At 51.9% G+C, this 23,157-nt stretch overlaps 1 protein-coding gene across 8 annotated transcripts in view; it reads left to right on the forward strand.

Annotated features, from left to right (window-relative positions):
• Positions 1-23,157, forward strand: part of EPS15L1 (epidermal growth factor receptor pathway substrate 15 like 1) — an 83,874-nt gene that overhangs the window by 25,417 nt on the left and 35,300 nt on the right. For all 8 annotated transcript variants that reach the window (XM_074350519.1, XM_074350515.1, XM_074350517.1 and 5 more), the window contains exons 8-16: positions 1,469-1,528; positions 5,163-5,396; positions 7,887-8,044; positions 10,036-10,192; positions 10,456-10,541; positions 13,078-13,150; positions 18,932-19,093; positions 19,610-19,807; positions 21,303-21,467. In XM_074350519.1, the coding sequence (XP_074206620.1) occupies positions 1,469-1,528; positions 5,163-5,396; positions 7,887-8,044; positions 10,036-10,192; positions 10,456-10,541; positions 13,078-13,150; positions 18,932-19,093; positions 19,610-19,807; positions 21,303-21,467 (1,293 nt within the window). The remainder of the gene's footprint in view (positions 1-1,468; positions 1,529-5,162; positions 5,397-7,886; positions 8,045-10,035; positions 10,193-10,455; positions 10,542-13,077; positions 13,151-18,931; positions 19,094-19,609; positions 19,808-21,302; positions 21,468-23,157) is intronic.

The raw sequence follows: 23,157 nt of genomic DNA on the forward strand, positions 1-23,157 counted from the left end.
AGCCTCCAGAGGGAAGAAACAGGTGGCAGATGTCAGGTTGAGAAGGCCAGGCCATGACAGCACGAGCAGAGCCAGCCTGGCATGCCGGGTAGCGCTGGCATTCTCACTGCTCACTTCCACCCCAGGGGATGTTGAGCATATCTGGAGATATTTTTGGTTGTCCCACCTGGGTTGGGCGCTATTGATATCAGGTAGGTGGAGGCCAGGCTTGCTGCTCAGTATCCTACAGTGCACAGGATGTCTCAGCGCAGAGATGATCTGGCCCTGGAATATCAGTGGTGCTGATGCAGGGAAGGCTGGTGCGGGGAGGCTGTGGAGCCGTATTTTTGGGAAAGTTACTCTTCCTGAGCTTCTGCTTCCTAAACTGAGACCACAGATGAAGCTCTCAGCCCAGTGCCAGACACCTTTAAAAAGGCATCCATAAGCTTGAGGGGACTGTGAACAGTGTGATGTCCCTAGAAGTCAAGATGGAGTCGCAGGAGGCTGGACCAGGGTGCCCACTAAGGGCGCAGTGGGCTCCACGTGCCAGGCGGGGGTGTAGGAGCTAAATGCCTTCAGCAGGGTGTGGCGGAGTCAGAGTGCATTATGGAGGGAGCCCTGTGGTTACCCTGGGAGCAGGACTAGAGTCAGGGAGGCCAGCTGGAAGCTCTGGCCTCTGTGGAGTGTTGGAAAGGCTGAAGCCAAGGACATATCTGCAGGGGGTGAAGAGGAGGACCCCCCTATGAGAAACATGCCTGGGCTGAAGAAGCCAGTGATTGATTAGGGGGTGGGTACCAGCATATGGAACACCATGGATGGACCCTGGGCATCTGCCTGGCTCTGGGCACTGGTGCCACATGCAGCACTGTCCAAGTCAGGCAGGCCTGCCGGTCCTGAAGGGTTGATTTGGGTCAGGAAACTGATGCCTTGATTGTACTTTAGAAAACCCGGCACACAGCCTCTGATCCATGCTTGCCTTGTCTTTCAGGGTGCTAGGTGGGCCTAGCGTACTTTGTGGTACCTTCCTCACCGTCCACTGACCGGAGAGGAGACAACATCCCATAACCCTGCTCAAATCCATGTCCGTGGCTCTGCCCACCATGAATAGGGGTGGGGACTGGATTCGTGTGTGTGTGTGTGTGTGTGTGTGTGTGTGTGTGTGTGTGTCGGAAGTGGCTTGTGTTGAAAGCAACATCTGCTCCAAAACCAAAGAATCTAAAAATCAGGGTGGACGTGATTATAATCATGGTCATTTGTTAGAGAACATGAACATAATATGGTGGAAAGGATCTTGGAATACTTCATTGGATGATGGTTTTTCAGAGAACCTACAGACCGGTTCTTGAATACATTTTGACTGCCTCATCTTAACCCTGGTATGCAGTCAGAACTTGCATTCTGAGGGGCGTGTCTGCTGCCACACAGGCCCCCCCTCCACAGTAACCCTTGGTACTGGCCCGGCTAAGCCTTGCCGCTCTCTCCCTTGCAGGTCTGGGACCTCAGTGACATCGACAAGGACGGGCACCTGGACAGAGACGAGTTTGCTGTGGTAGGCCCCTGCTGTGACTCCTTTCCCACTCTGTACAGCCCACGTGGGGGTTTCTGGACTTTGTTTTCTTCTTTAATTTTTTAAGTGTTTATGTTGATGTAATTTGGGTTTAATTTGACTACAGAGAATCCTTTTGAGTGCCCTTCACTCAGATTTCCCAGTGTTACTGTTTCACTACGTTGCTTTATCCTCCTCCCTGCCTCCCTCTCTTTCTCTCTCTTCCCCCTTCCTCTCTCTCCCTCTGTCCCTCCATGAGTGTCCCTCCACACTTTAATTTTTCCTTTGAACCATTTTGTAGTAAGTTTCAGATATGAACCTTTTCATCCTGAAATACTTCAGCATCTATATCCTAAAACCAGGGAATTCTCTTACATAAGCACTGTCCAGTTCACGGTTAGGAAATGGACATTGTCTAGTGTGTTGCAGTATCTATTATTATGGGTTCTATCATATATGTTACATACTACGCTATCTATTACTATGTTATCTGTTTTCTATTCGAAGGACATACACATTTTGCCAGTTGTTCCCAAAATGTCCTTTGTAGTGAAAGAGACTCCAGCCTTGTGTGTTATGTCTGTAGCCCTGTCTCTTTCATGTCCTGTAACCTGGGTCAGCTCCTGCATCTGTCTTCACGTCTCATGGCCCCGTGGGCATTTTTAAGAGCACAGACCAGTGGTTTATAGAGTGTCCCTTGGTGCAGGGTTGTCTGCTGTCTCCTCATCATGATCCAGGTCATGCACTTTTGTGGGGCGGGTCCCTTCCGACGTGGTGCTTGTTCTCAGGGCATGTGACATCGATAGAACGTGTTATGTCTTGTTATACATCTTACTACCCTGAGGCCAACCTTGATCGAGGTTGGGGTGGAGACTTCGGGGTTCTCTCTGCAGTTACTCTTTTCCTTTGTTCTCAGTCTTTCATGGGAGACACGTAGAGACTGAACACCTTGTTACCCTGACAGCTCTCACCCTCTAGTTCTCTCATCCTCCTAGGAGTCTCACCTGAACCAGCCAGGATTCTGGTGGTTACCAGATGGTGGTTTTCTAATTCTGTCATTCCTTCCACATATTTTAGCTGGTCTTCTACTATAGTGAATCTGTTAATATCAGAGTGGACACAGGGGTGTGTCCTCTATAATCTGTTCAGTGGTTTATAATCCCCTACTGGTATGATTTATTTTGCCCAGTGGAAGCTCCTCCCAGCTGGCTCCTTTGTCATTTGGTCACATCCTATCATTCTTTGAGTACTTGCTTACTTTTGGCATGATAGAATATTCCTGGCTCTTCCTGTATGCCCCATCTCCCAACCCCACCATCACCCATTTCTCTGGGGAGCCCCAGTACCTTGTAGAAGAGAGTGATGTTAGAATCCAGGATCTGGGCACTGGGGTGCTCAGTGCTCCTGGGGTACCGCTGCCTCCAGGCCCTTTCGGCAGACAGAGCCGGGAGGAAGGTGTTCGTGTAAGACATGCCCATCGACCGCCCCAGCAGAGACGTTTGATTTCATGTCCACTTCTGTCCAGGCCAGGGCCCTGACACTCCCACTTTCCTCTCCTCTCAGCGGCAGTGCTGGATCTGTGTGGAGACTGGGATCTTGTGTCCTGCGGGCTACTTTCCCATGCGGCTGCCCTCCCTCCACACCCTTGCAGCTCCCCAGCCACCTCTCCCAGCCACCTGCTGGGCTGACGTTGCCTGGGTCTGGCCTCCCCGCCTGGACTGGTGTCATAATGTCCCTCCTTTTCTTCCTCCCTTCCCTCCTCCTTACTCACATCTTTGACCTTTCTCTCCCATTCATGAGATTTATTCACTCACTTTGTTCCGTTAGATCTCAAAGGCAGGGAAGGGTATAGCTCAGTGGTAGAGTGTGTGTTTAGCATGCATGAGGTCCTGGGTTCGGTCCCCAGTACCTCCATTAAATAAATAAATAACCAACCCGAATCCCCCCCCCCACCAAAACAAGCAAACAACAAAAAAAAATTTTTTAAAACAGTGAGTAGTTCTGAGTATGTGGTCAGCAAGGCATAAAATATTCACGATCTCGCTCTATACAGAAAAAAACCCTCAAAAGTAGAAGTAGCCCCTAGTAGTTAAGGGCAATGTTTTAATAAATAATAATTAAGTTCAGCCAACCCACCCACCTACCCCACCCCCACCAAAAAAGAGAAAAGGCTGTGGATCATCTGGGAATCCCCAAGTAATAGAAAAATGATGAAACACAGCAGTATCCCTGAGACACATCTTCTGTTCTAGGAACTTTAAAAGTCTTTAAAATGTGATTTTACAACATACATGTGAATTGAAGCTTCTAATTATCTTACTATTCCCGTCGTAATCCCTTACCCCCCACAGTACTCAGTTGCATTTTTCCCCTACACGTCAACTCTCTTCTTCCTTTTTTACTTAGAGCATTTTCCATATTTCTCCATCATCCTCTTCTTTTCACTGGCTGGCCTTTTTTTTTTTTTTTTTTTTATTGTGGTAGAATACACATGACATGGCATTTACCACCATAACCGTTTCTGAGTGTACATTTTAGTGGTGTTAATACATTCGTTTGGTTGTGCCACCATCACCACTGTCCATCATCCCCAGAACTCTCTTGACCCGGCAAAGCTAAACCTCTGTCCTCGTTAATACTAACTCCCCATCCTTCCTCCCCCAAGCTCCTCGTTTATTTTTATATTTCTTTTGACAGCGCTTGACTTCAGGTGTTCATATCATTGAACTGCCTTTGGGGTGGTCTTCAGGAATGGAGACTTTGGCCTGGAGTGAACCCAGGAACATGCCTCCTCCTCACAGCCTCATGTGCCCTGAGATTCTGTTTTTGTTTTTATCATTTCTCATCATTTCAGCCACAATTTATGTTTTCTTTTTTTATAAGTGACTCTGAGCTGTGTCATTTTGTGTTTCTTTTCATCCCTAGCTGGGTTTAACATTTAGTAGAGTTTTTAAGTGACCGTAAATCTGTACCTGTGTTAACGACCTGTTCTCTATACAGATAGCAACTTAAAGAATAGTTTGAAGTATGGAGGATTGTTATTTTGGTTTGGTTTTGTTACTTTTTAAAACGGATTTTTCAATCCTTCGTTTAGACAAAGTTTATTGTTATTTTCCCCTGCCTACCTCAGTCAGGGGAGCTGCCTGTCCGTCCTCTGCACACACACCCTTTTGGGGTAGTTTTCTGTGTCTCTCAGAGATCTTGAAGTACAGGCAGCTCTCCTGGTGTGTCCCCCCCTCCTCAGTTTTATGGAGAGATCATCAACATCCAGCATTGTATCAGTTTAAGGCATACTGTCATGGCGTGTTGCTAGACTGCCAAGTTCCAGGACTTTGCAGGTCGTCAGCCCTGGAGCCGGAGGCCCTGCTGTGTGGGGAAGGGACATGTGTGGAGCCTGGCACGATCTGATTCCTTTCATACTCATTTCAGTCTTGTGTGGTTAAACACACGTCTTGGAAAATCACACATGGACAGCGTAGCTCATCAGGAAAGGTTTATTTTCACTTTGTTCCATTTGGAAGCGACCTCAGAAAGAGCAATCTTCGTCTTATCACTGCAGCTTCTGAAAGAGCCGCCTTCCACTGGCCCTGGGGCCCGGGCCTCACCCCCTGAACATCATTCTCTTCTGTGCTCACAGGCGATGCACTTGGTGTACCGAGCCCTCGAGAAGGAGCCAGTGCCCTCCGTCCTGCCACCGTCCCTCATCCCGCCGTCCAAGAGGAAGAAGACGGTGTTCCCGGGCGCCGTGCCCGTCCTGCCCGCCAGCCCCCCACCGAAGGACAGCCTCCGCTCCACGCCTTCTCACGGCAGCGTCAGCAGCTTGAACAGCACTGGAAGCTTGTCTCCCAAGCATAGTATCAAGCAAACACAGGTACAGTGCTCTCCATGTGCGTGACCTCTTCACAGAGCCGCGGTTCTCACTGCTGTGCAGAGCCCTGGCAAGGTGCTTCTCGGGAGCAAGTAGTTTGTGACCCAAAAAGGGTTAGAGTCTGTGATTAAATTCAGTATTTACATCAGGTGTTCTAGTCCAGTCTGGCTGCTGGAACATACACAGACTGGGTGGCTTCTAAATAGCAGGCATTTATTTCTCACAGTTTTGGGGGCTCGAATTCCAAGATCAAGGTGCCAGCAGATTCAGTGTTCAGTGGGACCACTTCCTGGTTCACAGGTGGCTGTCTTCTTGCTGTGTCCTCACATGGTGGAAGGATCTTGGGAGCTCTTGGTGGTCCGTTTTATAAGGGCACTACTCCCGTTCATGAGGGCTCCGCCCTCATGATGTGACACCATCACACTGGGGATTAGGATTTCCAATGTTTGAATCTGGGGAGATGGGACACAAACATTCAGACCATAGCAACAGGGATTCAGAATTAACTTTCTCACTCAGTTGCACATTAACACCACCTTTCCCCAAACACACCCAGCACAGTCCCACCTCCAGGCGCTCTAATCACCCCTCTGCCGCTCCTGCCTCCGGCAGTGCCTCTGCTGAGAGGGCAAGTCCCAGATGGCACCGTGGCATCTGGCATCGTGAGGCCTCTGCTCACGGGGAGGCTGGGGTGACCACACCGACAGCCCACACACCCTAGGCGGCCGCCCTCTACCCATACTCTTCTAGCTCTCCCACCCCTGGCCTTCACATGATTAATTGTGTATCTCCTGTCTCCCCATCCAGCCGGTAGCTTCAGGAGAGCAGAGTTAGTTCTGGGTTATAATCTCAGCATCTAGAAGAATCTCTGGTACTTTGATGCTCAGTAAATATATATCAAGTAATCAGGTGAGTAAGGGAGGCATCCATCTGGTGTTAGGAAGGCAGGAAGCGGCTCCAACTCTCCACGCAGCAGTATCTTTTTTTTTTTTAAGTGTTTTTTGTTTGTTTTAGGGGGAGGTAATTATTTTTGTTTATTCGTTTATTTATTCTTGTTATATTTTTTAATGGAGGCACTGGGGATTGAACCCAGGACCTTGTGCATGCTAAGCATGCGCTCTACCACGGAGCTATGCCTGCCCCCCAGTGCGGCTGTATCTTAGACATCAAAAAAGACATTTCTTATTCTGGCAATGGCTCTTTATAAAAGGGCACCTTGGAGACTGAAACACGCAAGAACATGAATGTGAGTTCCATCTGGAATTGTGCTTCACTTTCTGCCTCGTTTGTGGTTTCAAAGGCATAGCAATGAGTTGTGACAAGAAGGCCAGCCAGCACCACCATGCAGCTTCAGAATATGATAAAAATGAAAATGAGAAGCGCATAATAGGACAGTGGTCTCTCTTGCTCATGACATGCTTTTAAAGTTAAACACTCGACCTGGGAGGCTCATTTTCAAGGAGCTCATCATACCCTAGAATCAATAACAAGAGGAGATCAGAGAGGGTCGAGGCTCGGTCACAGGCCAATTGGAGAGGCCTGGCTGATGGTCAGGGAGTTGAACATGGCTCTCTGTGAAGAGGGCCAGCCCCAGGTGGCCCAGCCTGAGTGTCTTTACCAGCTCAGCAGCCATGCCCACTGTGTCGCAGATCCCTGCCCTTAGTGGGAAGACAGACGCTGAATGAATCTGTAGACTAGGGAAGGCCCACCAGCCATGAGAAAGCAGGACAGGGCCTGGCCTGGATTGTCAGGCTGAGGAGAGGGCGTGCTTCTGCAGATGGGCCAGCCGGAAGGCCACTGATGAGGGGACAGCTAAGCTGATGTCACCTGAATGATGAGAAGCCATCTGAGAACTTGTGCATGGCGAGACTCTGAAGTGGGAGTGCTTAGTGTGTCCTTAAAATAGGAAGAAGGCTGGGGCAGGGCGAGTGGAGGGATGGGGAGATGGAGCCAGAGGAGCGGGGCCGAGGCCAGTCACTTAGACCTGCATGAGCTGCTGCTTTCCAGGACCCGACATCTTGCGTCTCAGAATTCTTGCTGAGCTCTCAAGTGCCGTAGGTTAGGCTTGTGGTGGTGTGTTTTACTGATGAGGGGCCAAGTGGGGCTGGAGTTGCTGGTGGGTGCAGGCTGGCCCCCTCATGCCCCCGCCCCCTGATGGTCTGGTGGCTCTTCCCAGATCCCAGGGGCATGCCTCTCAACTCCCTGACGAGACCCGTTTTCCTTCATGTCCCAGGCAGCGGGGGTAGAAGGGCTGTTGGTGGATTTCAGGGCACTGTGCTGGGGTGGAAAGAGACCCAGGCCACTGGCTGAGACTGACTGAAGCAGCATTAATCTCTCTGAGCCTCAGTTTCCCCACTTACAGACCCGGGATCCTGTCTGCCCTCTCCGCTCAAAGAGGGATTTCTGCTAAAAGGAGCCTGAAAATGCTTTCCTAGTGTGTATTTGTAGGTGATGAAAAGCTTGAGGGTTAACTGTTCTGAAAAACCCTTTCAGCCAACAGTAAACTGGGTGGTGCCAGTGGCAGACAAGATGCGATTTGACGAGATATTCCTGAAGACCGACCTGGACCTGGACGGCTATGTGAGCGGCCAGGAGGTGAAGGAGATCTTCATGCACTCGGGTCTCACCCAGAATCTTCTAGCACACATATGGTAAGGACCTCTGCCTCTCAGTGTTTGGGGCCTCGCTGTGGGGGGTGATGGCTGTGGGTGGCTCACCCTTCAAGGCTGGAAGGGGCGAGTGGGACGGGAGAGGCGGCAGTGAGGGCCAAGTGGAAAGGCTGTACCCTTTATTCCGTGCATGTCCGTTCAGTCCCCTCCAGCAGGAAGGTTGTCCCTCTAGAGAGCTCTGGGGCTATCTGTTTGAATGACTGGGACCAGTTCTTGCCAGTGGTTATGCAGCCTCTACCACAGCCAGTGGGGGTGCGGGTGCTTGGCCTTCCCCCTCCAGGGGGAGGGTGCAGCCAGGGCCCCAGAGGCTCTGGCAGGGCCACGCTGGGCAGTCAGGGCTGTGGGCCCCCTGCGGAGGCCCTGCCCAAGAAGGCCAGTGATGCGGCTGGTGGGGTAGGGTAAGACTCCAGCCTGCACCTCAGGGCCAGTCCAGGAGCCAGCTCCACTCCCAGTCTCCTCCAGGCCCTGGGATGGCTCCTGGGGTAACTGGCCAGTCATGACGTCACCTTCTAGCTTTTTCCTCAGAGCCTGGGTCTTGGAGGGCTTCACTTGGGAGTTGTAAGAAGAGAATTTCCGTGTGACTCTGGAGGGGTGAACCCCTCCAAACAGAGCTGTGAAATTTAGCACATTACTGAGTGACTCGGGGAAATAAAACTCCCTAACAGTAACTCAGAGGTGGCCACGTCCGAGGTGAAGCTCCTGCTGAGAAAACGGGCCTGTCCCTTCTAGTCAGTCCCCAGAAGAGCTGGGGGAGGTGCCTTCAGACCGGGTGCCTGCTTTCAGAAGCCAGTAAAACGCAGTGCCGCCTTTATCACCCTGAAACGGATGTGCACAGAATTCGAATTATGCCCCAGTTGTAACTTAAAGGAACGTGATTTATGACGTGTATCTCAGCCTGCAAGAGGCATGACAACACGTAAATGACACAGTGAAGTCATGAATGCACGTGGAGGAGCAGGGCCTGGCCCCAGAGCGGCTGTGGGCTGGGTGTGTGGCGTGGCCGGCGCTCGCTGGCAGACCAAGGAGAAACAGTTGCCCTGGAAGACTGTCGCGCTCTGCCCTTGAACTGTGGCAAGAACAGTGACGTTTTTAACCGGCCTCTAATCGGGACATTTCGTGGGCTCTTTTCCAGCCCTGTTTGCACACGGTGTTTGGGCCCCACGTCTGTTAAACGTTCCTGGCCCTTCTTTGCTCTGTGTTAGGACATGGTTTCTTTGTTCTTGCGATAATTCCCCCTGCAGTGGGAGAGAGACTGCGTATTGAGTGGACAGAGGGAGTGAGGGATGACACTTTTCACAGGCGTGAAGGCCTTGTCCTTGCTGCACGAGGCTTCCTGTTCCATAGCAGCTGGCTCTTGGTGACTGTGTGTCCCGGAGCTTACATGCCGCCTTGACCATCAGTCAGGGCACCAGAAGGCCACGAGGACGGGGGCACCTTAGCAGCGAGGGACTGTTCCCTGTGCATATAGCACCGTGCCTGGCTTTCTGGGCCGTGTGCCCTCATAACGACAACCCCAGTGCTGCTGTCATCCCCATTGAAAACCACTGGCCCAGGCCATTCAGATTTCCCAAGGCTGAGGAACCAGCTAGAAGTCTGAGTGTGTGCATGCGGCCCCGGCTTTCATTTATGCAGAGGGGAGTCTGTGATCGCAGTCTACCGCCTGTACGCCGTCAAGAGCCAGCTGCACCCTTCCTAGCTGCTCACAGGGCTTCCCAAGGCACCGCTCCAACACCCGTGGATGGGGCTTGATGGTTCTCCAGCAAAAAGAGGAGCCCCCTCCTGCCCTGAAGCTCTGGGTAGGAGGTGGGGACTGCGTCCCGGGAGGGTATGTTCAGTAGACAAGCGGCTGCAGCTGTGGCCTGTTGTTCTTATCATTGTCGTCATCTATTTTTTTTTTTAAGTGTGGGTTCCGTGGACTTGGAACTGATTCTGGTGTTTGTGATGTGTGATTAGCATCCCCACGTTTCTCCCAGGGCCCTGGCCGATACGAGGCAAACGGGGAAGTTAAGCAAAGACCAATTCGCGTTAGCTATGTATTTCATTCAGCAGAAGGTCAGTAAAGGCATCGACCCTCCTCAAGTCCTCTCACCGGACATGGTCCCGCCGTCAGAGAGAGGCACACCCATCCCGGTGAGTAGCCGCTGGCCCACCTCTGCCGTATTCGCGTCGCTTCCCGCCACCAGGTGGCGCTGGCCGCCCATGTGAGCAGGCGGGTGCTGGCAGTCTGCCCTGCCTTCCCCAAGGGCTTGTGGGTGTGTTTGGGCTGCCCAGGTAGTTCCTAGGCTGGGGGCTGGAGCTTGAGGACTTTATCCCCCATTCTGACACCTGCTAGCCTATGCTGTGGGGTAAGGTCAGCCTACAACTTGTAATTCTGTGTCTGAATTTGGTTCTAGGACAGTTCGAGTTCTCTTGGATCAGGGGAGTTTACTGGTGTGAAGGAACTGGACGATATCAGTCAAGAGATTGCCCAGTTACAAAGGTACGTTAAAGGTCTTCTTCCCCTCAGGTTCGGAATCCCTAACCCAGGTTGTCATCGGAAGTAGCAGAGGCTTGTGAACCACATGGCGAGTTGACCATCACGAGTTTGTTCAGTAGAAACAAAGGGATGCAAATTCTCCTGAGTTCCTGAACTGATGTAATGAGCTTGAGTTGTGACATCCTCAGTGGGAGCCAGTGTGGGCTGTGGGGTCTCAGGCACGTTGTTGCTAGGTGGCCACAGGGCACCCCACCCCGACCTCGGGAAGGCCTTGTTATCTCCGAGCGCGGAAAGTGACTGACTCTCAGATGATGAGCCTGGGGCCAGCAGCTCAACTCTGTGAGAGAGGCCTTGTGTCCAGGTCTCTGTCTCCACTCCCTGCGCCCACAGCCTTGGTTTCCCCACCTGTAAGCAGGGGCTTAGGATGGGGATCGGTGAGGTGGGTGGCCGGCCCCAAAGCCTCAGCCTTGGCTGCCAGCTGAAGCCAGATTCCCTGTGTCATGCCAGTGTTCCATCACTAGATGCCTGGGGCCATATTTCCCACAAGAGGTCAGCACTTGCAGCCTGGTAAGGCTGAGAGGGTCTGTGAGGACAGAGGGCCAGTGTCTTAGAGCCTGGTGGGCCCATTAATTAGGTGGAGGGTGCCCTGTAATATGAGGTTCAGGGTCTCAGAAGGAACAGTGGCATCCGAGTCTGGCCAGGGCTGCCTCTTCACAGCTCTGCAGCCTCTGGCAGCCTGGAGGGTTTCCCTGTGAAGACGAGAGGCACATGTGTGCAGAGCAAGAGTGAGCAGGAAGCCAGGCCTGGGTGGCTCTGAGAGTGACCATCAGGCCTGTTGACTAGGGGCTCGGCAAACATGCCTCTCCCCTTGAGACGTGAGCCAGTCACAGTGGGTTGGGTCTAAAGAGGCCGCTGTATCATTAGGTGGTTCTTAGGCTCATGGAAGTGAACATGCAGATGCTCAACGATTGTTTCATGTCTGGCCTGGTGTCCGGAGGGGCCTTACTGTTGAACAAGTGCTGGGCTCCTGGTAGGGGAGGCAGGGTTTGTTGTCCACATGAAGTTCTTGCCACTGAGGCAGCCCCTTCAGGCACGAGAGAATTGTCTCAGTGCTTTCAGGCTGCTGTGACAGACTCTCACAGGCTGGACAGCTTAAACAGCAGACACGTGCTTCTCCCCATCCTGGAGGCTGGAAGTGCAGATGGAGGTGCAGGCAGATCCAGGGTCTGGTGGGGCCCGTTCCCTGGTTCATCAACGGCGTCTTCTCACTGGGTCCTCACATGGTGAAAGGGGCGAGGAGCTCTCTGGGGCTTCTCATGTGGGCACTCACCCCATGCGTGGGGGCGCCACCTCCTGACCGAATCCCCTCCCAAACGCCCTACCTCCTAATCCCATCACACTGGGGGTTAGGGTTTCAACATACAAATTGGGGGGCAGGAGGTGGACACAAACCTTCAGTCTCTAAGGAGGAGAGCAAGGCTGGTTGCTGCTTGGGGTAGGGGCCGTTTGCACCTGAGGAGACAGGCAGGGCCAGCCCCAGCCTCCTGTGAGGGAGTAGCCGGGGGCACTGGGTGGGTCAGAGAGACCCGCGCTGCCGCCGCTTCTTGCTGTCGGCCCTCTGAACCCCCCACCCTACTTTGCATCACTCCAAACTTCTCAGCATGGCTCCCCCAGCCGAGCTTTGCCTTCCTGTTCCCATTGACTAGAATGTTCTTCCACCATGATTTCTATTCACAGGCCATGTCCTCAGAGTCCTTCCCTGGCCATCCTGTGCAGGACACTCCCCACCCCCTTTCCTTGTCCCACTGGATTTCCCATCGTGGTACTTAGTTTTATACATTTGTGTGTTGATTTGTCTCCCTCATGGTCTGTGAGCCCCGTGAAGGCTCTCTCCGTGTGTCCTCATGTGCTCAGCACTGGTGCTTCTGAGCAGTAGACGCTCACCATTCATGAGCGAGTGAATGTAGGATTTAGAGAGTGTATTTGTTTTCTCTTGCTGTGTGTGGATGGCTGGAAACAGTGCAGGTTTATCAGTACACAGCTCTGTAGACCAGGAGTTCAGGTGGGCTCAACTGGGTTCCCTGCTCAGGGTTCACAAGGCACATTTCAAGGTGTTGGCCGAGTGGGTGGGGATCTGAATCCAGTTCCTCAAAGCTGGCATTCTCGGGTCTCCTTTCTGCGCTGGGTGCGGCCTGGGGCTTGTTCTGCTCTGAGAGGATGCCCCATGACCGCTCCATCTTCAAGTCAGTGGGGGCCCGTCCAGCCCTCCTCACTTAGGGCATCGCTCTGACACTCTGCTTTAAAAGGCTCTCGTGGCCAGGATGGGAGCGAAGCCTTGTCGCATCCCAGGTTCCACCCACACTTGAAGGTTACGTTAAGCAGAAGGTCCCTAGGGGTGGTAGACTTCTCCCCCACTGAGAGGGGCCAGCTGGGTTGGGTCTTTGTGGGATGGATAGGATTGGGTCTGGAGAAGCTGGGATACCACAGGGCGGTCAATTTACTCTATCCATGCTTCATGAAATATTTTAAAATATTTCAGGGAGAAATACTCACTGGAACAAGACATTAGAGAAAAAGAAGAGGCAATCAGACAGAAAACCAATGAAGTACAGGTGAGCATGTTGCTTGTTTTGTTCGAACAGACCTTGTGTCAAATGCAGGGCAGGGAGTTCCCGGCGGTGGTGGCAGAGCAGAGCAAAGGGAGGCAGCTGTGCGCTCATTAGAAACTTGAGCTTTTGGGGGCTTCCAAGTGGTTTTTAGTTTTGAGTTTCCTATAGCCATAGACAGTTATTTTGTTTTTAATTGAGATACAGAATTCTCATAATGTAAGATTCTCTGTTCTGAAGTGTACAACTCAGTGGTTTTTAGCATATTCATTGTTGCTTAACCATCACCTCTGTCCAGTTCTAGAACATTCCCATCACCCCAAAAGGAAACCCCATTAGCAGCCACTGCCCCCCTTCCCCTAGACCCTGACAACCCCAGTCTGCTGTTTCTATGGATTTGCTTATTCTGGACATTTCACATAAAGGGAATCACACAACATTCAGCCTTCTGTGTCTGGTTTCTTTCACTCGGTCTGAATTTTTGAGATTCAGACAGTGACCTGTTCTCGGGACAGTCCTGCTTGGAGAATCTCCTTGTGGGTGGTGGTGAGGGCAGGCACTCTGTGTATGTGCTGGGGTTGGGGGGTCTGACTACCAAGGCTCAGACCTGGCTCTCCTTAGCAGCTGTGTGGCCTGGGGCAAGTTACTTAGCACCTCTAGGCCTCCTATGATGGTGGTAATGAGCGTTCTGCTTTCCTGAGTTGTGGGGCTGGAGCACTGGGTCTGGCAGGTGCTCAGCGCTCACCCCGTTGTCTGGGCAGAGAGGACACTGTGCCAGGAGCACAGGTCAGCGCCTGGGGCTCCACCCTTGAAGAAACGTTGGTTCCCGAGATGTCCCAGGTCTGGATGGATGGAGAGGCACTGCCGCTTGCAGAGACTCCAGTTGGCTGTGAGGTCCTGAGAGTGCGGCTGAGCTGTGCCACTTGGACTGCTCAGGGGCGTGGAGTGTTCTGAGCTCAGCGCTGGGGGAGAGAGGACAAGGCTGAGCGGTCGGCACTCCAGCGTGCCACCAGGGAGACGATGGGCGGGTGGCTTGGCCTCCAGGCCTCTGTCTGTGCACCTGGCAGTGAGGATCGGTGCGTGGGCTGCTCTTGGCACAGATCCAAGTGCAGTGTCTCGCTGCGGTGTGCGCCAGGGGAGCGGCTGATTCTTTCTGGGCCACCTCGTAGGGTGTGGACCTGAGCCAGGCCAGGGGGAGCAACGCCAGAGTCAGTCGGGCTCATGGGGTGCTGGGTGGCCCTTCCCTCCTCCCCTCAGCCTGCTCACAAGGCAGGTAGGGTGGGTGCTTTGGGACTCTGATTGGTTCACACCATGCAGTGTCCAGACCCTTGTTTCCTGGCTTCTCACTCTGTACACATTGGCATCGAGGATTGGGCCTTAGATGGTCCCCTGGAATGTTCTGGATCAGAAGGCAGGGACCAGCCTGCTTCTACCATTAAGTGTTTTTGTGTATGTGTGTTTTTTTTTTGTTGTTGTTGCTCAAATGAGCTGCTTCATTTATAAGACCACAGGTGACGTGACTATCTTTCTGGGTGTCTGTACATTTATCCTGTCATTTATTCTCACCTCAGCCTTCTGATTCCCATGCGTGTCCTGGAACTGATCCCTCAGACACAGTTCCCCATCACCCATATCGCCTCACCCTCCATCCTTTCAGCTCTCTGGTGTGGCAGAGCTGGCCTCATCTTTCCTCTCTCCTTGGCCGTGGCTTGGGCGGCCACGTGGATGTGGGTGGTTCTCCCTCCCACTGTGTGGGTCACTCTGAACGGGTTCCGGGTTGCATTCCCGCATCCAAGGATCGGGTGTTGTGTGTCCTTCAGCTACCAGGGAAGCCAGTCCCCGGGTCTCGGGCAATTCTGAGAAAGTTGTTGGGTCTTTGCAGAGACTTGTTCTGATGTCTGGAGGTACTGTCCCCTCTGGTCTGTGGCAGGCTCAGCAAGGCCACCAGAGCCCTGGCTGGTGAGCTCTGACAGCACATGCCTGCAGCCTACAAGATGCTGTGGTCCCTAAGTGCCCCGATAGCCCCCCAGAGCTGGAGGGAGCTCAGCGCTAGCCAGGCCGGCCCTATTCCATGGGACCCTCGCTTGTGCTCGGGCCAGGACGGGGCTCTGCTGTGGTGTGATGGCAGCTCCTCGGTCCTGAGCTTTATATATCTATTTTTAAAGTTCTCCTGTGAAAGCCAGGTGTGACTTTGGCTCTGCTGCCTTTTCCCAGATGGGTTTGTTCACAGATCTTGTGCCACACCAACTAGCACAGGCTGCAGGTCAGTGTCCAGCGTCCAGGAGGAGGCCTTGGTCCTCAGGTCAGTTTACAGTTGGTTTTAAGCCGCAGGAGCTTCAGCTTTAGCCCCTACAGGCCTCCCCTTTCCCATCCTACCCTGGGGGTCTCTCCATGTCTGTCGCTATGGTCGAGTAAGAGCCTGGTTGTTTGGTTTTGTTTTTGTAACAACAACTTTACTGAGATGTAATTCACAAGCATGCAATTCGCTCATTTAAAGTGTGTAATTCAGTGGTTTTTAGTACATGCACAGAGCTGTGCAGCCATCACCGCAGTCAATTACAGAACATTCTCACTGCTCCAAAAGGAAACCCCATACCTATTAGCACCCTCCAGTCTTCCCCAGCCCCTGGCAACCACTGAGCTACTTTCTGTCTCTGAATTCGCCTCTTCTGGGTGTTTTGTGTAAACAGGACCATACCCTATGTGGCCTTTTGTGTCTGGCCTCTTTCATTCAACTTGGTTTTCAGGGTTCATTCATGTTTCATGTGTCAGTGCTTCGTTCCTTTTTATCCTGAATAATATTTCACTCTATGGCTGGACCACATTTTATTCATCTGTTCATCAGTTGATGGACATTTGGGGTTTTCTGCTTTTTAGCTATTGCAAGTAATGCCACTGAGAATATTAATATGGAAGTTTTTGTGTGGACACATGATTTCACTTTTCTTGGGTGTATAATCTAAGAGTGAAATTGCTGGGTCACATGGTAACTCTCTGTTTAGCCTTTTGAGGAATTGCCAGACTCTTTTCCTAAGTGGCCGCGCCATTTTACATTCTTGCCAGTAACACATAAGGTTCTGGTTTCTCCACATCCTCACCAACACTTGGTATTTCCCATTTTTTTTTATTATCGCCTCCCTGGTAGATGTGGAGTGGTAGGTATCTCATTGCCCCTAATGCTTTTCCCTAATGGTGCTGAGCATCTTTTCATGTGCTTATTGCCCATTTGTGGATCTTCCACAGAGAAAAGTCAGATCAGATCCTTTGCCCCTTATTTAATTGGGTTGTCTTTTTATAGATGAGTTGTAAGAGTTCTTTATATTTTCTAGATAAATTCCCTTGTCAGATATATGATTGGCAAATATTATGTCCCATCTGTGGATTGTCTTTTCGCTTTCTTAATGGTTGTCCTTTGAAAGAGAAAAGTTTTAAATTTTGGTAAAGTCCAGTTTATCTATTCCGTTTTTTGCTCTTGCTTTTGGTGTTGTATCCAAGAACCCACTGCCAAATCCAAAGTCACAAAGATTTACCCCATGTTTTCTGCTAAGAGTTTTATAGTTTTAGCTGTTACATTTAGATCTATGATCCATTTTGAGTTAACTTTTATATATGGTGTGAGGTAGGGTTCAGCTTCATTGTTTTGCACGTGGAGAGCTGGTTGTCCCAGAACCATTTGTTGAAGAGACTGTTATTTCTCCCACCAAATAGTCTTGGTACCTTTTTCAAAAATCAGTTGGTCATATGTGTGTGGGTTTATTTCTGGACTCTCAGTTTTATTCCATTGGTCTTGTGTCTCTCCTTAGGCCAGCATTACACTGCCTGATTACTGTTGCTTTGTACTAAGTTTTGGAATCAAAAAGTATGAGTCCTCCAACTTCCTGTTTTTTAAGATTGTCTTGGCTCATCTGGACCCCTTGTGTTTCCTTATGAATTTTGGAATCTGCTTGTCAGGAGCCAGCTGGCAATCCTGTGGGGCTTGCACTGAGTTGTAGATTGCCTGGCTTTTTTCTGTCTTCCCTTTGCTCACGTATCTTCCCCACCCTGACTGCAGCACCCTTCCTAACCAGCAGCTGGCAGGTCCTCCTCTCGTAAGGCTCTTGCACGGCTCCTTCTCCAGTATGGAAAGAGGCCCAGGTTCCTCGATGTCCCAGGGTGTTGGCTGCCTGGTGTCCCAGCTACCACTCTGGGCCTGACTCTCCTCCCTCATCCCTCTCGCATCACTCGTCCTTCCCTCAGATGTGGCAAACCCATGTCTCTACTCTGCCATGAGCCCCTTTTCAAACATTCAGTGTCATCTTCCCCAAACTTGTCAGACTTGAGATCCATGCCTCAAATTAAAGGTTGAGGGCAAGGGGACTGGGGAGCAGAGAACGAGCCCCCCAAAATAACTGAGAGGTGTGTTTTGGCTGTTGAGTGAGGAGAGAGCCGTGACACTTCTGTTAAGAAAGCAGGGAGACGGAGACCCTGCACCTCCTTTGGGTTTTCTTCTGAAATGACATCCACCACGTGAGTGCAGGCCAGCCCTGGGGATCGGCCTCACCACTCCTGTCCTCCCTGTCCCCTCAGCAGTCCCCGCAAGTCCTCCCATTCTTGGATTCCCACGGCCACCACCTCCCCAGGCTGCTATCACCTCCCCCTTAGCCCCAGCCTGAGCCACCTCCCCACCATCCCAGCTCCGTCTGTCGGCCCCATGGGCCACACTCTCCTCTCCCATCCTGTCTCTGCTTTAGTTATTCACGTCACAGGGAGATAAGACATTCGCCTGGTTGAAAATCAGAGATGGAGAAGCCTCCTGCCCTCCCCTGTGCCCCCAGAGGTCCAGGCGATCCCTCCTGGGAGGCTGTCTGGAGAGGGCATGTGTGTCTGAGGCGAGGCATCTATGCATCTTCTCCCCTTCCTGTTTGCACGAGTGCCGGGGTGCGGTGCATCACACCCTGTAACTCGGGCGCCAGGTGCCATGTCTCTCAGCCGTCTGCGCCTGGGGAAATTTGCACTGTTGATAGATTCTGCTGTCACAGCCATGGCATGTTTTCACACACGCCATTCGCCTCGTGGATCCCTTCCCTGGAAGTCTAGTGATCGAGTCCAGGATCTCTGCACTGATAGATGTGGCCCACTTGGAGGCGCTCTAGCAGTTGGGAACCATTGTGCCCCAATCCCACGTTTGGACGTCCTCAGGGGCTTCCCGTGGCAGAAGCCAGTGCCGTCTCATCGGCGTGGGCTGCGGGGCATGGCCTGTGGTGCTCATACCCCACTTCCCTTTGATCCATTTGGAGCATGACACCCCCTTCTCTTCAGGGGCCTCTGCGGCCCCATCCGCTCTTCGCATTCCTGGCTCTTTACCTGGCCACCTCCTGATCGTCCTTTGGGTCCTTCGAAGTGGTACTTCTGTGGGGCTCATCTTCCCACACCCTGTGATTCTGACCGACAGCACCTATGCTGTCTATTCATCTCGGTTCATTTGTGCTTGGGTGATGCCTCTCCCCTCCTCACCCCCGACCACACGTCACTGGAGAACTCTTCTTGCCAGGAACCCAGCTCCTCTCCTGGTGCCTGGCTTCTAGAAGGCCATCAGTAAATGTTTGCTAAGGGATTTAGTGAAGGATTCAGCTGGGGCTGCCAGGCTGAGGTGTGTGCGGTGTTCACTGCGGTGCTTGTGGGATGCCAGACTTGGGGGGTGCTGTTTTGTAGGACCTCTCAGAGGCTTCAGCCCAGGCTTTGTCTTAGCTTGCATATACCTACCCTGTTTTCATGAGGCTAAAGTAAATTCATGCAACCCTTCCCTAGGAATTACAAAATGATTTAGACCGGGAAACAAGCAGTTTGCAAGAGCTGGAAGCTCAGAAACAGGACGCCCAAGACCGCCTGGACGAAATGGACCAGCAGAAAGCCAAGCTCCGAGACATGCTGAGTGACGTTAGGCAGAAGTGCCAGGACGAGACCCAGATGGTGAGTGTTGCCTTCGCCACGTGCCCAGCAGAATGAGGCGGCGTCTTACAGACTTCCCTGGGCTCACTGTGACTTTGGATCAGGGCTGACATCTGACCGGTTTAATAGAGTAGTTGAACGTATCATTTGAGAAGGTGTCCAAGCATTAGTGGCCTGACTGCAGTCTCACCCACCATGTCATACATATACGTGTGAACCCGTGTGTGGACACCCCGCCCTGGCCCATGCCCCACAGCACGCCTCTCTCCCCTCCCCTGGTGTCTTTGCTGCTTATTACAAACCAGGGAGGCTGCAGCCTCAGGAGATTGTAAAACCCTTACATCTCCCTCTGAGGCCTCTTGTGGGGACGTTTGGCCCTGGGGGACAGATTGCTGTGCTTGGCCCAGGTGTGTAGAAGGGATGCTATAAGGAAGCCAGGCACCTGGCTCTCAGGCTGGTGTCTGCCTCTCTGGGTCAACTTATTTTAAGAACATGAACCACAATTCTTCCTTAAAGTCACATTTCACCTCGTTTCAGATTTCTTCGTTGAAGACGCAGATCCAGTCTCAGGAGTCTGACCTCAAGTCCCAGGAGGACGACCTGAACCGGGCCAAATCCGAGCTGAGCCGACTGCAGCAGGAGGAGACGCAGCTGGAGCAGAGCATTCAGGCCGGGAAAGTTCAACTGGAAACCATCATCAAGTCCCTGAAATCCACGCAAGACGAGATCAACCAGGTATCCCCGAGGCGGTGGTGCTGGGTCTTCTGGGGTCTCCTGCCTTGTGGCGTGGCTGCCGTGAGCAGAGCTGTCACGGAGGCATGTGCGACCGGCGGTCCCAGTGGTTGTTTCCTCTGCTCTCGCTCACCTCATTTTCGTTAGATTCTCGTCTCGAAAGCCTGAGAATTAAGTGCTGGAACCCCCAGCATGTGTTCCAGAATCATGTTGACTTTGGCCTGGAGGTGTTGGCTTTGCCTCACTGTCCTCCCACTTCTCCCCGAGTACACATCATTTTGGGGAGTGGGCAGGGGCTGGGTGAGGACATTAAGTTAACTCATTTGGACAGAGCTCTGGGTTTGGAAAATGTTCTTGCCAGCCTGGTCCTCACACAAGCGAAGAAGGACACAGTCCCAGACGTGTTCCAGCACCTCTGTGTCCTCATGCCATTCGAAGGCCAGCATGCCGAGATGGCCCCATCTTCTAAGGAACATGGCCCCACATGGGCCCTTGTCCAGACACCCATCCCCATCCCATGTGAAGGCCTCAAGGCCTGCCGCCACTGCCCGCCAGCAGGGGGAGGGCTCTTTCCCTGCTCCCCTGTATGAAACAGCCAAAGGCCTCCTTGCTGGCCCTTGGATGTCCTGGCTACAGGGTGGGGGTGATTTTGATCTTGGCAACATCAAAATGCATCTTTGTGCTTCCTTTCTTGACTGAATTGATCTCTTTTTTCCTTTTGCCAGTTTATAGGCAAAAGTTGGTCACAAACATGTACCACTCAGGGATTTAATACCGTGAAGTATGCTTTATTGTTAATCAATATCTGTAGGATTATCTTTAATCTTTTCCTTCCCAGCCTTTAGTGTTTATAAAATATAGATAGGAGCCAAGACATGAGTTCACATTAGCGATAGTAATAATGATATTAAAAGTGATATCTGCTGCTTATTAGGACCCACCCTGCCAGATGCTGTGAGAGGTATCTTACCCATCATTTCTAATGCTCTGTTTTGGAGAAGAGGAAGCAGGTTAGGTCGCCAGCTTGAGGTCACGCAGTGTGTTTGAGACAGCTGAGATAAAACTGGGGTCTGTCTGACTTCACAGATTGCCTGCCTTCCCCTGGCCTCACATGCCGTCTCCAGGAACAAGGAGGAGCAGATGGGATAATAAAAATCCCATAAAGGAAAATGACTGCCGAGTATCACTTGGAATAGATTGTGAATCTGGGTTTTGTCCAATTTCAGTTCGGTCCGAATCAACAAATGTCTCTTTGAACACTTGCCTCCCTCAGGGCCTGGGGATACAAAAAGGCTGCCTGGGGCAGTCAGAAGGTTTTCATCTTGGTTTATGAGCAGTCTGGCTTCTCATAAACATGGCAACAGGGATTGTCTACTCAGTAGGCGGGTAATTCAGTTACCAGTGTGAATCATCTAGGGTTGGATGTTAGGAGAAAAAAGTGCCTTGCCTAATACTTTTTCCTACCCGACTTGATGCCGGCGATGTCTCTGTTGTACAGGCAAGAAGCAAGCTTTCCCAGCTGCATGAAAGCCACCAGGAAGCCCACAGGAGTCTGGAGCAGTACGACGAGGTGCTGGATGGGGCCCACGGCGCCAGCCTGACCAACCTAGCAGACCTGAGCGAGGGCGTCTCCCTGACAGAGAGGGGCGGCTTTGGAGCCATGGTAAAGGTCGAATAAACGTATTCCAGTCCCGGGATTAGGTCCCACGTTGTGATCAGAGAAGGCCCCGCCCACTGGATCCAGCGCTTGCCAATCTTGAGTCTATCCAAGTGCAGGGTGTTTCTTGTTTTCGCTGCCGCTTTGCGAGTCCCCACCAGCCCTGCAGCCCAGTGTGCAGGGCTGCTCTCCATCCTGGCATCTGGGACAAAGCCAAGGAGAGGCCGGAATCCTTTGTAAAATCAGTTTTGAAAGACCTCCATCTCCCTGGGCCAACCACCCAAATTTGGAGGGCTTCCCAAACTTAAGCCAAATTGGATCAACTCTCACACGTTGTGAAACCCCACATTCTACTAATTGGGAGACCAGAGGAGTGTGTGGGGTGTGTGTGTGTGTGTGTGTGTGTGTGTGTGTGTGTGTGTGTGTTTTCACAAGGAGCACCTTGAAAATCAATTGCACAGATAAAGATCAAGAAGGACACCAGCCCCCACCCCGCCGGGTGTTGCTGTGTCACCTATGAATTGGCCTCCTGAAATTTTGCTTACGTTCGAAACTTCTGCACTTTTGCTTCAAACCTCAAGACCCTGGGGGCCCTGGTGGAGGCCCGAGAGGCTGTGGGCCTTTTAGGTTTCTGCAGGCCCTCAGGCTGCTGACATCCCGCAGCTGTTACTTTGTCCTCTGTTCCTGCCGGAGTCTGCTGTCGCAGCCCTGAGCCCTGGCATGTGCCATTTCCAATTTCTCCTGCCTGACGAGAGCGTGTCTGTGCCATCGTGGGAGCCGACAGGACACTTGGGTCTCAGTGGGCTTGTCCTGCTCTGCTCCCAAAGCCTTTCATAGCACGCCCCGCACTGCCAGCTCTCTTCCAGGGCTCCTCCTCCGAGCCCTCCCTCTGCCCCTGGCTCTGTTTGCTGCGTGAATTCCTTCCCCTCCCTGTAATAATTCAGTCTCTCTGTCTCTCTTAATGTGAGACTCAGCTCTTTGTGCTCATTTCTTGACATGTTTCTTTTCTCAGTAGCCAAGTCCTCCGTCCCAGGAATTTATGGGGAAGCTTATGCCTCCTTCCCCCGATCGCTTACAAGACGCTGTTGGTGTTCTCATCTGTCTCCTGTCTCTGGCCGTCACTGCCTCCCTCTGCTGTTCACACGTTCCTTTTCCCATGGAGTTGTAAACAAGCGAATTCCATGTCTGCTCAGGGCCCATCATCAGCTTTACCGTCCATTCATCCTTCCCGAACCGTGTGAACTTCCGCTTGGCCGTCTGGCGGTCTCGGTGTGTGCGTTCCAGCCCCATAGCCCTGCTCTTGCTCTTCCCACCTGCCACCCGTCCCCTCGCACGGCTTGCGGCTTGCCCCGTTCCACCTTAGTCCGTGCAAAAGCTCGCTCACAAACCCTTTTGCAAGCTTTGATAAGAATGGTTTCCTTGGATAAAAAGTTGGCAGTGTAGTGGCAGTTTGCACGTGGCCAGGGATTTTTTTTCCCTCCCCCAACAGATTTTTTACCTTTATCTTTATTCCTTTTATAAGCAGGGCAACGTTTACATGATAGTCAATTCATCTTGAAATGTTGACGTCAGATCTGTTACACAGAAACTTGCAACCAGTGTCTAAAAGAAAAACTATATTTATCTCGTTGTACAAATACAATTTTTAAAGCACTTTTTGGTTTGTTTCCATTTCTTAATAAACACTTTGAAGAGG

Source organism: Camelus bactrianus, chromosome 22 (assembly GCF_048773025.1).
Source record: "Camelus bactrianus isolate YW-2024 breed Bactrian camel chromosome 22, ASM4877302v1, whole genome shotgun sequence".
NCBI classification, from domain to species: domain Eukaryota; kingdom Metazoa; phylum Chordata; class Mammalia; order Artiodactyla; family Camelidae; genus Camelus; species Camelus bactrianus.